At 55.7% G+C, this 14,521-nt stretch overlaps 1 protein-coding gene and 1 long non-coding RNA gene across 3 annotated transcripts in view; one reads left to right on the top strand and one right to left on the bottom strand.

Moving 5' to 3' along the window:
* The first annotated feature begins 1,068 nt into the window (after positions 1-1,068).
* The window catches only part of LOC123926377, a 35,260-nt gene continuing 21,807 nt past the window's right edge, over positions 1,069-14,521 (top strand). Inside the window, exons 1-2 of one of the 2 annotated variants that reach the window (XR_006815233.1) lie at positions 1,069-1,401; positions 2,727-2,900. This is a non-coding gene — a long non-coding RNA (uncharacterized LOC123926377). Of the gene's footprint in view, positions 1,402-2,726; positions 2,906-14,521 lie in introns of both variants that reach the window. The other variant, XR_006815232.1, reaches the window with a different exon arrangement.
* LOC123926376 (neuroendocrine secretory protein 55) lies at positions 10,601-11,630 on the bottom strand. The gene has a single exon (XM_045980172.1). The coding sequence runs from the start codon at positions 11,380-11,382 to the stop codon at positions 10,639-10,641; it is 744 nt and encodes a 247-aa protein (XP_045836128.1). The 5' UTR covers positions 11,383-11,630; the 3' UTR covers positions 10,601-10,638.

Raw genomic sequence — 14,521 nt, 5'->3', positions numbered from 1 at the left:
GCGTCTCCGCCTCGGGTGCCGGCTGCCGGGCGGTCGTTCAGCAGCCCCGGGTCCTCTCCAGCCCGTCAGTAGCCCCCTCCCAGCCCCTCTCCTTTCGCCGTAGCTATCCCAGAGCAGCTGCTTCACTTTTCCACTGCTAAAGCCCTCTGAGGCGGCACTGAGCCCGGCCACAAGTCCGGCGGTCGCCTGGCTGCGCTCCTGTCGCCGAAGCTCGTGGGGGCTTAGAACCGGCTGGGGAAAATACCCGCGCCGCCTGGGTGGGCTGGCTGTGTGCACGCGCACCGCTCTGGGTCTGGGGTCTGGAGTCTGGGGTCTGGAGTCTGCGGAAGGATTTGAGCCCCGGGGAAAAAAAATTGCTGCTTGCGGGTCACGTACGACCCGGGACGTGGCCATGAGGTCTGTCTCGCCAGCGGGCGACACGGACCTGCAAGCCACCTTCAGGTGCAAGGCATCCGGGCATGAGCCAGGTGGTCGCCTGGTGCGGGCGGGGGAGAGGGCTCGATGAGTGTTAGGAGGGGTGGGCTGCGGGCGGCGGGAGCGCCGCCTGGATCGCCGTGTCTGCGAGCCGCGGGCGGGCGAACGACGCACCGCTCAATCTCGTTAGGTCGAACGCATCCCTCTTAGAACGACGGGACCACAGCCACGGCGCATCGCGGCCCCGCATCCACCATCCACGTGGCCTTGCTGCAGAGGAGAGCTGACAAAGTCGGACTCTGGGCCATGCGTGGTGCCCCCCAAAGGCGTGTCATGTCAGGTCTAGGGGTCTACACACGTGGAAATGCCACCACTGAACTTTGGCTCAAACTTTGTCCAACTATCCCCACACGTGACGGCTCAACCCCTTAAGCATCCACTGAGTGGGCCAACTGGGTCGCGACCGTCAACCCACTCCCCTCCGACCCCAGCGCTGGGTCAGCCATTGGGCTGGGGTCACGCCAATCAAGGTTGCCTGGCGAATGAGCGGGGGGCGTCGGACCGGAAACCGGATATGAATGGGAGGTCCAATAGGGGGCGCAGCGTTGGAACGCCCTAAGAGGTTGTGCTCCTGGGGTGGTTGGAAGCGGCCGGTGGGCCGGCGTATGGCGGCCAGGCCTGGGAAGCCACGAGGCTGCCTGGCGCCGTGGGGTCAGTCTTCCTGAAGCCACAAGTCAGCAAGGCTGGAAGGGAAGGTCGGGGGCTGCCAGGGGCCAACCTTAGGCATCGCTGGTGGCGGTTGGGCAAACCCACCCGACCAAGGGGACCGCCGCTGAGGACAGGCGAGGAGGAAGAAAATGTCTAGGGCCTGGCGGTAGAGGCCAGGCCCGGAGGAGAGACAGGGCTCACTGCCCCGATGCAGAGGAGCAGTCCCAGACGGATAAGGAGTTGAGGCCCCAGGGACGCTGCGCCCTGCCGAGCTAGAAGGTCAGTAGACATTGGGTCTGGAGCCCCAAAAGGATGGTTTATCCCCTCCGCTTGGACTCTGTCCCCAAGCACTGTCGATCAAGGAATGGGTACAAGGTCTCTTTCTGACATCCTCATGGGCATGTGGGACCCCTTTGTTCAACACTCTTGGGTATCTTGGTCCTTTGCCTCGAGAGCACAACTACTGAGGGGATAAAGGCTGGGCAGGCACCAGTCCTCCGGCCTAAAGGATGAGGATCACAAAAATGAAAGCAAAGACCTCTCCTGCGGTCGGGGGTGGGGACCCCTGCCAGTCTCGATGGGGAAAATGGCGTTTCAGAGGGGCCTGCATGGGAGGGCAGGGTGCCTGCCTACCAATGGGGGAATGGGAGGAATGGGAGATGTGGGCCTACCCTGAGCAAGACCCAGTAGGGGGAAGGAGGGGCCACCGTGTGGAGTCTTAGAGGGGCAGGGAGAGTGAAAGTGGGACAGACTGGGATAGGATCTCTCTGGGGATAGTTGGAAACTAAAGGGCAAGCACTTTTGAGGTTGTTTTGGTAGGAAATAGAGATGTTGAATGTTTTTTGTCCTGCAAGTAGGGTCTGAGCCTGGTTTTAGTAAAAGATGGAGGCCGTGGTGGTGGGGGGGATGGTCCCGATGGAGAGAATACCGGAAGCTGTGGCTGGTCATGACCTCTAAGGCAGCAGGAAGGCTGAAGGAAGGGACTCAAGAGGGATCCCAAAGGGCCCTTTCTGGCACAGAAGGTGGAGAAGCCAAAGTCTGAAGTTCAGAAGGACGGTAAAGACCTAAGTTCAAAGAGCCAGCCGTCCTTATAGGGTATGAAATGACTGATCAGAGACCACCCTCGAGGGGAAGAATAGGTTTGGTGATAGAATCCTGAACACCTGGAGCGCCAAGATGTCTCGGGACAGTGGGCTCAGAGGGGACTGGTGGGGGTATGCGGGAGGGGAGAATCGAAGAGACGCTCAGGGCACCCAGCGGAGATTATGGCTTCTTAGCCTCTGCACTGTTCAGATCGGGGCCCGCTGACTCTCTGCTGTGGACTGTCCTGGGCACGGCAGGACGTTGGCAGCATCCCTGGCCTCTACCCACTAGATGCCAGTAGCAGCCCCTTCGTTGTAGCAACCGAAAATGTAGACTTTGCCAAACGTCCTCTGGGGGCAAAATCGCCCCCGGATGAAACCACTGCTGTTGGCTGAGAAAGGACCCTTAGATTTGAGTAGGAATCACCTTATTAAAGGTAAATGAAGACTGGGAAGAAGAAAAGCCCACAGTTTAACACCAGTGTTCCCCATTTTTATCGGTTTTTTATTTTTTTTCTGTAGGGATTGGCCACCAGAGTCTGAAAACCCCAGATCCCTTACGCGAAGGGGTTCAAAGCTGAAACCGTCACAGGACAGAGTGGGACGAGACACCTCAGAAGTGCGGCCAGATGTTTGAGGAGCTGGCTGACACGAGAGGCAGCTGGTGCGCCCGGCCCCAGGGACCCGAGGAGCCCGGTACGGTAAGCGCTGGGGGCGGCCGCGGGTGGGCTGACCGCGACCACTGTGGTTGGTGGGGCTGTCTGGTGAGCCTTCTGGCTCAAGACAGAAACGTGGCCTTGCCCTGGATGGAGCTGGCCAGCCACAGGTGGTGGTGGGCAGCCGAGTCCAGACCGCTAGCTCTGGATGGAGTTCTTGACTCAGGGAAAGAGGTCACTGTCTGATAGGCATAAGCAGGAACAAGGAAGGAAAGCTGGTAAATGAGTTCACACAGATCACAAAGAGGAAGGCGAGAGAGGCTCGTCCGGGTGCCTGAGAGAACAGGGAGCTGGGGTGAAGGACAGAAGCGGCGTGCCAGGGTCTGGGCCCTGTTCCCGCAGGGCATGTGGTGAGATAGTGTGTATCCATCAGAGAAGGAAAGGCTTGGCTCTCAAAATCCCGGCGAAGGGTTCTGGGAAGTGGCGTATCCTCAGCTACTTAAAAAGACAGATTTTCTACACTCGATGAATTAAGGAAGGAACAGCAAACACTGCTCACGTTTCAGTTAAACTGCATTTCGGAGGCAAGTCAGCCTGTTCGCCACATGGCCCAGGGCCCTCAGATGGAGTAACGGGTGGGCTTTCTGCAAGCGAGCAACCCCCAGCGGGAGGAATGCATCCTTCACTGTCGGCTCTCCGAGCGGCACCGCTGGCATCTGCAGGGACCTGGTCCCCTTCCTGGGCGACCCCGTGTGGCGCCCTTGGCTTCCCAGACTCAGTCTTCCTGCTCTGGTGACACCTCCCTGCCGGCACGCTATAATAGCAGACGCGGTTCGGATGCTTATATTGGGGGATTCTTAACTCGTTGCCAAAAGCACGAGCACATGCAGGTTTTAAGCAGCTGCCTGTCAACTTTCCTTCTTAGTTCGTCCCTGTGTCCGTGAAAGGGAAAGCAACACAGACAGGGAAGGAGCTGGCTGAGAGGGAAAGGAGCGGAAACTAGGAAGAAGATCCTTTTTCAGCAGTGGGATTTCCTCCTCGCTTACGGCGTGGGGCTGGGGCTGGGGTGGCGTTTGCAGAGCAGTGGTCTCCGAGGACCACCTCCGTCCCCGCCGTCAGTGGTTTCCTTTCCAACAAGGAGGAGGAGGATCTTTGTGCCAGTGGTGAGGGAAGAAACAAAAGCAGAAAGGAGAGAACTGGGGAAGAGAATTGAGGCACCTATTCCATTTCTCAACCTCCCAGTGACAGACGCTTTCTGAGTGTTGACGAGCAGCCGGAAGACTTTGAGGCTGTTCAGTTAATGACTGTTCAGTTAAGACTCGCTGTGCCCATCCTTTACCTCCCCGCCTCTCCTCTGCCAGCCTTGGCCGGTGGAGGCAGCAGCAGCCTGCTGTCTGCCGAAGGGTCTGCGTGACCAGGCTGTTCAGGCAAGTGCCAGCTCAAGAGAAAATGCCTCCAATGGAGCTTAGGAGCAGGTGCAGGGCTGATATTAAAGATAGTCGGAACCAGACTTAGGAGAATACTCGATGTGCTCAGATTAAAAAGCCCTGAGCTGGAGCCCCAGGGGCCAAGGGCCTCCTGTCGGGAATTCAGACCCCCTCGTTCAGCTCAAGAGCTAAACTCCGCAGCCCTAACTTGGAAGGGCTCCTCGTCTCTGCTGCGGCCAGACACACGACTGCCCTCAGACCACCCATGCTGGTACGGCGGGTCCACACGTCCTCGGCCGTCACCTGAACTGGGTTCCTTCTCCAGGCTAGGTCATGATGCAGCAGAGAGGGGAGGGGAGGGGAGGGGAGAAGTGGCCATTCCAGAAAAGATGAACAGTGCCCCAGGCAGGGAGGCTAAGAGAGGGGTAAAAGTAGGGGCTAGGAGGTCATGAGGGAATCCCTGAGGATAAATTTGGCTTTAGTGGAAGCTCTGTCTAAAAAATGTCAGTAACCACGGTGGGAATTGCAGGTCCTGTGATTCCACTGTAAGGGGAATGGCATGTTTCCTGTTTGCGCCTGGCCTCCCTTTCCCACAGCCCATCGCAATGGAGATAGCAATGGCAGCCAGGGCGCTCAGAACCGGCTCTTGCCTGGGGGGAGGAGAAACGGGTCATCTTTAGCTGGTGGCAGTCCTCAGCCAGTTCGAAATGTGGGGCCTCTCCCTGAACCAAAATCTAAGATTCAGCATTTGAACTCGAAAACAAGATTTCCTGGGTTTTAAATCTTTTCCATTTGGCCAAAGCAATTGAGGGATGAGTACAAAAACCCCACCGCACCTAGAAAATTGAAATTTCTGGCCAGGTCTGTAGAGACCCTCCTCGTGCCTCTGCTGCAATCCCAGCGGAGGGGGCGGGTCCTCCACCACCAGGTGTGGCTCTTAGAAATGCTCTTCCTGACGTTGCTTCTACTGCCACCAGACTGTTGAAGACAGTGGTGAAGGCTCTCCTTACTTCTTCCTCCAACCCTTCCTAGCCCTAGCATGGATGGGCTCTGACTCCCTATCTCCAAATCTTACCTTCTGTTCCTTCCCTAGTGTTCTTGTCATTGTCTTCCAGGTTTTTCTGTGACCCCCCCCCCCACCCCAAACCTTCCTGCACATTACGGACACCCCTTCCCATCTGTACACAGAGCTTAGTGGTACCCGGCGTTGCTGATAGCTGCGGCCCCCTGTCAATTTGCAGCATGCTCACCCTAAAATAAGCTCATAGAATAAAAATAGGCCACGTCCACAGGCGAAGCCAGGAAGGCAGCCTCCCCAATTCTACCTTGCAGCAGGGACTTTGCTGGCGGGGGGGGGGGGGGGGGGGGGGGGTGGAGGGGGAGTGTGGGGTGCTGTGGCGCCGGCTCCTTTTGGATGTCCTGCCGCGACTGGCTGAGCCCTGTCAACAGGTGACAGTGGTCTGCACTGCAGACTCTTGGCCTTGGCGAGAACTAAGTCACTAGGCTGTTCCCGCTGGCTCCTCTTGCTCCGGCTTAGCTGGGTACTAGCACCAGGATCGGGGCAGGGATGGGGAGTGGCGTGTGTGGGATGTTAAAAAAACAAGGGGGGGGGGAACCAAACATTAGTAAAATAAAAAACAAAAATGGGATGTCAAATCATTAATTTAACTTCTTCTTTTTTTTTAAACATTGTGTTGTCATCCCAGGCATTCGCAACAGGGAAAGATTAGGGGGAAATGCAAAAAACAAACAAACAAAAAACCCCAAAACACCCTATAGCTATTAAAAGGCCTTGCAGTATAGAAACAGACACCCAATACATCTCTCTAACTGTGGTATTAAAATTGCATGGGAGAGGAGCAATTAAGGGGAAAAAAAAAAGTCTGAAAAAGCTCCCAGGAGGGAAGGATAATAACAAACACCAAGGCCGAGGAGACCGGCTTACCCCCACTAGCTGCAGCCTCTGAGCCGTGTTTGTGGGTCGGGCCTAACCAGGACACTCCTAAGTGCTACGGAAGACTATATTCAACACCCGCGGTCAGCTGGCCGGCGCCGCTGCCCGCTGCTGCTGCCCGCTGCTCTCTCCCAGAGCCTTGGCATCTGCCGGCTGCCGTGTGCTCAGTGCGGGGCTGGCCGTGGGCCGCCCACTCCCACTCGGAAAAGCTTGTTTCCACACACAAAGATCAGGGAGCAGGTGAGGGAGAGCAGCACACAGAAGATAGCTACCGCACATGCGCTCTGAAGGACGAACCCCCTTTTTTCCCCTCAGGCTAGTGACGAGACACTGGGTTTCTTCTGTATTCTCTAACTTGCCTTTTTAAACCTTTTTTTTTTTTTTTTCCCCCTTGGCCACCCATTCAAAAACAGACTGGGTAAAATCAAAATCAGAGCAACACAAAACAGATTTCTTCAAAACTGATGCTTTTTATTTGACCGGTCTTGCACATTTCTTGGCCCCAATAGTGTTAAAATCATGGATAGAGTCAAACTGGGCAACCTTGGGCTTCCATCAACCTGCAGCGTGTTTGGAGCTAAAGGGGATGCTAGGAACACACTTCATTTTCCACGGGAAGAAACCGAGGGAGGCAGTGAGGTGCTGGGTCTGACCCAAGGCCACTGGGTGGGACTAGGCCTAGAAGATTCTTAGATCTTGCGGTCCGGGCCCCGGGGCGTCCTGATTTAGGAAACAGCCATTAGCATAAAAACCCTGCAGCGCGGTACAAGGAATTCCATCCCTCATCCTAGAACATGGGGAATAAAGATGTAATTTGAGGATTTCATCCCCTTTGCTGGGCAGTTTCTAAGAGAAGGGCAGCCTCGAGCTGCCATATGACATCACTCGGCTCTGGAAACTTAATTTGATTTTAGGGATTTGTTTTTTTGTTATAGGTCACCTTTCTGTTAAGATACATCCTTTCCCCAACACCACAGTTTCTGCTCAGTTTCCCCTCAACAGTCTCCTTCTGGGTAAGGAGCAGTGACGACACGGGTAAATTAAGTAAAATCCATTCAGGTAATTAAAACAAAGGAGAAGAACTCATTCTTACCCACACCGAAGTTTCAGCTTCCTCGTGAGATCTTCTGTCCCCGCTGCTAAAAGTGAGGGCTACTAGAGTAAAGGGTTGTGAGGAGTTCTGGGGGGGGGTGCCGGGGGTGGGGGGAGGCTCTAGCCCATTAAAGAAACATCCCCTTAAAACAGTTCCAAACTGTAAAATTCCCAGTTCTTGAATTCTGATAAACATAAAAGTTCTGTTTGCCAAACTTCAGAAGTAAACCTACGCCAGCTGGTTGACGGCACACACTATCTGAACACTGCTATGACTTTCCAAGTCAAAAAACTTGAGTTACAAGAGGGTCTTTGTCCAAGAAAAAGCACATTTCCAGTAAGTAAATGATTGATGCAGTAAAGGAAAATCCTAAATGTCAGAGCATACCATCACCTTTAACTAGAGTTATTCTCCTCCTCCCTATCCATGTGCGATGCACAACCAGCTAGTAATTCACTTCTGGGGTCAACTGGAAGGTCTGAGTTTTCTGGGCGAATTTCCTCACCAGACACACCCCACCCAAATTGAAAGGGCAAGTGACCCCATTCAAATGCTAACCCCAATTTAGCAGGGTGAAACAAAGGGCCAGTTTGGAGACTAGTGAGTTGGGAATGCTCAGCAGAATTTGCCAGAAATGCCTGGGGTGGGGGTTGGAGGGAGGCGGGGGAGCAACAGTGTCTCAGGTCGAAAGAGGGTCTGAAGCGTCTACGCGGCAAAACCCCTTCCTTGGGTGGGTCCAGAGCGCCTCCTGGGAGTTCCACATTTCCCTCAGTAGTTCTGTGTAGTCCCTAATGGCTTTTCCACCCTGGAATGGGGGTGGGGGGGATGGAGGATGGAGGGTGGGGGAGGGGACCGAGTGGGGGAGGGGCTGCGTGGGTGGGCGGCAGACTTCCACAGCCAGAGGCAGTTTATACAGAAGAGTGTGTGGGAAAGAGGGCAAACTCCTTGTGCGTTCCTGGATGGGGGCCACCCCCTCCCCAGTAGTGAAGTGGGTGTAGTGCTTGCAATTAGGAAAGCGAGCCTGCCTGTATGCAGGCTTCTGGTTAGAAACAGACCAAGACTAGCCTGAAAAGGGTGTGCTTAGGCGCCGAGGACTTCTTTAAACACTTGTTTATTCTTCCTGCAACGAGGCAACATGCTAATTTCTCTAATGAAAAGCCTTGCTCTGCAGGAAAAGGGGGCCCCCAGACTACCCAGTCTGGGAAGAGCGCTCCCAACACCAAAACAAGCCAACCCGGACCCTGGCTTCTGTTGCACACTCACTAGACACATTTTACTTGGTGAACTCAGGCTGCTAAGACATTACCAGAGGAAAAACAACACTTAATGCCACAGAAAGGAACCCCAGCATCTCTGCTGACATAGAGTAGAAATTGCAACTTTGGGGAGCTCTTCTCACTTAGGCAATCTCACACGTTAAGCCAAAGGCAGGGCACGCCTGGTCCTTGGCAGGTCCTCGGCAGCCTCCAGCCTTCTGACACCTGCGCGCTGCCCGAGGAAGCCCCCTGCTCACAAGTGCCTTCCCAGCACTTCCTAGTTAAGACCATAAACCCGTCCAACAGTCATTAGTCAGCGCCACAGCCCGCAGAACTGAGTTCCAGGACGCCGGGACGCCCTTCCTAGGGGAGAGACAGGGAAGGAAGACCTTGGACAGTGTTCTTTCTGGCTTCCCTTTTTCTTAAGAGTCTATAAACCCGACCGATCTTTTCATTTCAAGCCTCAAAACGCTTCGCTTCCCCCCCTCCCCCCCCCCCGCCCCCAACTTCATGATCATCAGACTAGCTCAAACCGGCGCAAACCAAGACGCGCGCGCACCAAGAACAAATCAGTTTCCATATTGGATGAGGTTTTGTAACATACATTTCACTTCTCAGTCTTTCTCCAGGGTTGGTGAGTAAGGCACACTTTATGCCCCGAAGATGCGGTACCGGACTGCAGCCGTTTTTGTCCTCTGGCAACGGGGTGGTCTCACCTCCAGGTTACAGATTCCAAACTCAGCTCCACCCGAGCTGAAAATGGCGGGTCCGCCGCCTCCCCTCCCCGAGGCTGCCCGAGCCGCTGGCCCCTGCCCCCTCTCGACCGACCGAAGGACTCAAGTCCAATCAGACACCTTTCCCCAGCTCGGCAGAGCCGTGCTCTTTGGGGACGCACTGTAGGATATCCTGATGAAAGACGCAATCCCCTCTCCAGCCCCGTTTCTTGTGCCGCTTTATCTTTCCGCTCGGCATCGCCTTGCGTCCCTCTTACCCCGACTCTTCCATCCCCAGGGCCTTGGGCAAACAGCCCCAGACCTCTCTGGCCAAGCTGCACCCAGCCCCGCCGCCAGATCAGCTGCGCCAAAACGTTAGCGATGCCCCGACGTGACCAAGCTCGCGCCACCAACTCTGGGAGCCTGTAGGGGCACCCCCTAAGACCCCGTACCTTCTCTGCCGGCCCTCCAAGTACGCGTAACTCGTGGGGAACCGCCGGCCAGCCTGGAGAGGTCGGCTCTGGAGCGCGCGGGCAGGTGCGCACGCTCTTTGCGGCGCGCTTGGCCCCGTGCGCGCCCGGAGGCGAGTGGCGGCGGCCAGGTCTGGCGCACAGGGGCGGGGAGCCCTGGCGCCGAGGTCCCGCGGCTCCAAATTGGCAGCGTTAGGACCTGGGCTCCGGGCTCCCAGCGCCTTAAAGCGCCGCGCGCGACTTTTCCCGGAGCCGGTAGTCTCCGGACTTCTCGCCCAATCCCAGTGTGACTACTTTTCGCACATTGCAACAGTGTCGCTACAGCGCGGCCGCTCTCGCACGGTGAAAGTTGGCGCGCGCACCTTAGAACTACGTTTCGGGCGCCTGCCAAGGCCAACTGGTTTGAGACTAGTGTTTAAGAGGAAAAAAAGCATGTAAAACAAGTGACTTACCCGTGCCTTTTGGGTGTGCAGCTCGAAACCTGGGGCGCGCCGGGGGTTCAGTCGCGCGTCCTGGACACCAGCGCGGAGACCTCAGGCTGTCTCCAGCGGGGCGCGCGGGGCGCCCCGCCGTCCAACAAGCCTTTGGCCACCTGGGCGCCGCCGGCGTCCTCCCAGCGTCCTGGGGAGCCTTCCCCGGCTCGCCCTGGCCGCCCGCCTCCCCGCTAGCTGAACCCACTGCCTCTGGCTAGTCTCCCCGCTAGCTGAGCCCACTTCCTCCCGCATTCCTCTTAGCCTGCCTTTCCTTCTCGCTCCCTCCCTCTCTCCCTCCCGCGGCTCCCACACCGACCCCAGGTTCCCCGGTTTGGCGGCGGGCAACTAACCTGAATCAAAGAAAACAAGGAGAATCTGGACGGCGTCCTCCATTAGTGACGCCGGATGGGGATGGGTCCCCTTTTGGAAGGGGACTCCGGGGATGGGTCGCGGCGGGTGGGCTTCTTCGGCTTGCAGCGGCGCTGCTGCTTCTTCTCCTTTGGCTCCTCGGATTCTTCAGGGTCCCTCGGATCCTTGTCCTCGGGCTCGGGCTCCTCCCTCTGTCTGGGGTTCTGGGGCTCCTGAGCGCTGGGCTGCGCGCGACTCGGGGAGGCGTCGGGGCTCCGCAATCTCAGAGCGTGCAGACGCTCGGTGAGAGATTGGCCGAAGGTGGTGTGCTTTGGCACCACCGGGCCGCGCTCGTCTTCTGGCTCGGTCTCGGGCTCAGTGGCGGGGGCGGTCTCAGGCTCGGTCTCGAAGTCGGTCTCGGATTCGATTTCAGACTCGGTCTCGGTCTCGGTCTCGGTCTCAGATTCGTAGTCAAACTCTTCCTCGTACTCTAGGCACTCGGGGAGGGACAGCTCGAGGTCTCCGTCCTCGTGCTCGTGGTCAGATTCGGGGGGCCCGGGGAACACCTGGGCGGCGGAGCGGTGGTGGGCGTTAAGGAAGCTCCGGCGCTGCTGGGCGGCCGCGCGCTGCTGGGCGCGGGCGTTGGAGGTGGCAAGGGCGCGGAGGAGCGCGATGGAGCAGGAGAGCCAGAGGAGCGCGGTGGCTGCCCGGCGGCCGATGGGTGGGCACAGATCGTTGTAGTTGTGGCGAGCTCGGCGCCACTGCTGAGCCCGGGACCTACGATCCATTCTCTTAGGCGCACACCGAGAAGACCACCCGCCCTCTGGCTCTGCAGAGAGCGGCTCCGATGCGCATTGGCTGCTAGAGCCGAAAAAGGTGCACCCCACGAGGTGAGAAGCTGGGTCCGGAGGTCCCAGCCCCACCTCAGTGTGAGGGGAAAAAGGGAAGCACCTACCTTCCTGACCACTCAACTTTCTAAAGCTCCGCGCCCCTGCTTGCTTCTCCCAGCAAGAAGAAGGGATGGGGAAAAAGGGAGAAAAAGTCTCCCTCCGCCTCGGCTCCTCTCTCTAAGTCTCAGACTCTGCAGTCTAAGACCCGGGAGAGGTGCCTCCGCTGGTCCTCTCGCCTGGGAGAGGAAAGAGGAGACTGAGGCTGGGAGGGACGCGGCGGAGAGGTTCTGCAAAGTTGCGCGCCCGGACTTCTGCCGGGCATGTGCAGTAAGGAGGTGGGGGCGCCTCCCCGCGAGCTGCGCGGTGGCGCTGAGCCCGTGGCGCAGACCCTAGTGGGCCGGCAGGTGGCAGGAGGGAACCTTGTTTGAAAGGATTTGGGCGAAGCGAGGGGCGGGGGGGGGTCTGGCGGGTACCAAGGATCAAAACAAGTGAGCGAGCTAGCCACAGGTTAGGGTACTTGGGCAGCTGGGCATGGTTCTCCATGGGGTCCATACCCCTCCCCAACTCCTGGGTAATCGGTAAAATGCAGCTAAAAACCAGACCGCAAAATTGCAGATACTCGGCAGAACGAAACGAGGGGTCTTGTACGTGGGTATTAGTGATCAGCCCCGGGCGATTTCCAAGGGCTTAATAGTTTGAGGATGGTAACCTCGGGCAGTCATTAATCATGAAACCACCTTTGGCAAATCTGTTATAGTGACTGTAATTAGAGCGTTTCCAAAAAGTACCCTTCTACCCGCCCCCTGCCCCGTCATCTCAGTTGGCTAATTACCTTATGGACAAATAAGCGTCTTTCCTAGGCGGAGCCCCACAGACAGGGTGATGGTTTGCAAGTCCACAAACCCATCAGTGCACGGCCATGCCATGAGCTCGCGCCGAGAACATGTGCTGGAAGGACGCCTCGGATTAGCTGGAACCACCGGTTCAGGGGAGTCTTTGCTGCGCGGATGTTCAGTGCGTACAGCCCCCTTCTCTGCCTCTGTGGGGCGCTGCAGGCCGGCCCGCTATCCAGGCAGTCTTACGGGGTACCCCTTAGAGCTCTTTCATTTCATACACGGATAGGTTTTCAACAAAGCTAATTCATTGCGGGACGTTTATTGAGTGCCTAGCGCGTGCCAAGCTCTGTTCCAGGTGCTGAAGGTAAAGTTAAAAAGGAAAAAAAAAAAAAATCCCCCCACAACATTAAGGAAAGCCTGTTGAAGGGCAATCTGCTGTTAATTAGAGCATTAAACTACTCAGAATTCCCCCTTGCTCACCAGTATTTAATCCACCTTGAATTTGCCACGAGAAAACTATTGGGTCAATCAGAGCGTTAAGGTTGGGTGTGGTGGCTAGACACCCCTAGACTCGGAGGCCAGAAGGTTGGAGGAAATTCGTACATCTCTTTCTGAGCCCTGGAAAATCAAATGAGCTCCATGTCCCCCTGAGACATGGATCCCTGGGTGATCTTTGCTCGGAAAAGCGTGCCTCTTGGGAAGCTCTTGCGTTCCATCTGTAACCACACTGCTGTTTCTGGGTTGTGCATGATGCCTTCCTTGTTAAAGTACTGGGTGCCTCTTTCGTCATAGCGGCAAGTCCAAGGGTAGTGTGATTCAGAGCCACACCATCTTCCTAGAGTCCTCCGACGTGTCAACAAAGTTGCTCCGCTTGGGACGCATGGTTTGTTTTTGTTTTGTTTTGTTTTTGGTCTTTGAGTCAATATGGGGGAATTTTGGAGAGGCGTGACCTCTGGTAATTCCGCTTTCCCTTTTGAGGTCGTCCACCAGGCTTTCCCTCCTGGTACTCCCTTCTTGGTGGCTAAGGAGTCACGTGCCTGCAGCTGCCACTCAGCATAGTGGAACTGGTCCTCATGCCTTCAGCACCCTGCCCATGTGCCTTCAACACCACGCCCACGAATAGCGGTCACATCCAAGTGTAGACCTTAGCAAGCTTCTAGCAACCGCCTTTGCTGTGTTGAGGTTTTTTTTGTTTCTGCATCTTGGCTGTGGACGTTCTTGAATGTTCTTGGCTTCTTGGCTGTGTCCATCTTTTGTCTTGTGTTCTTTGAGTTCCTTTGTAGTATTAAAATACTGATGGGTCTAATAAAGTAGGATTGATTTGGCAAACCCCATAAAAGGACAAGTGTCTGTTTTCTAGCGTTGCCCAACTCTTAACACGTTGCAGAGGCACTGAAAGGGTTTTACTATCACAGGTGCCTGGTTCCAGTCATCATGGGGATATTAGTATGGGACACTGGACGGGCTGTTTGCAGCTGCCTATCTCAAATCCTTATCTCTCAGCCCGCATCCGGTAGAACATCTCTAAAGGTTTTGCCCACATCGACCCACCTGCTTTATTTCTTTCGATTAGCACAGCCCCACCGACGGTGCATGGAACATAAAGACATCGTTCAGGTGATTTTTCAAGGCACACTGGGAGAAAAAGTCAGGAATATGTGGGTGCTGGTGAATGCCCTTTCAATGGAGACGAATGCCAGCTGTCAGCAATGAGGTGGATTATGATTCTTTAGTGTTCATAAGAAAGTACTTAGTTTTTCAGAAGGAGTGCCTTATGCCCATAATGGAGATGGCAGCCCGAGCTGATCCGCTAATATAGATACACCGAGATTGCCTGCATTATTAACAAATGTGCATTACATAATATGTATTTTTGGACTAGATTCTGCATTAGTAATGCACTTTCTTTGCAAGATGCATTTTAATCAGCAAATGAACGTTTAACAAAACACTGCATTTTAGAGCCCTAGTCCTGTATAGTTACAAATACATTCTGGTGCACATTCCATGCAGGCTCCGGGAGGAGCAGCAGGACCACGCTGAAATACGGCTCCATCTCGCACTTAGGGCCGAGGTCGAGCAAATGGATCTGTGCAGAAAATGCTGTTTAAAATGCACTACGTGCACGACTTTAAAAAGTGCTTGCTGCAGAGTGAATTTCAAAAAGCAGCAAGCGGGTGATGAACGACCTCGGGTTGCTA

The sequence above is a fragment of the Meles meles genome, chromosome 16 (assembly GCF_922984935.1).
Source record: "Meles meles chromosome 16, mMelMel3.1 paternal haplotype, whole genome shotgun sequence".
Lineage (NCBI taxonomy): Eukaryota > Metazoa > Chordata > Mammalia > Carnivora > Mustelidae > Meles > Meles meles.
The sequence above is the reverse complement of the archived record's forward strand: the minus strand, read 5'-3'. Positions and strand labels throughout refer to the sequence as shown.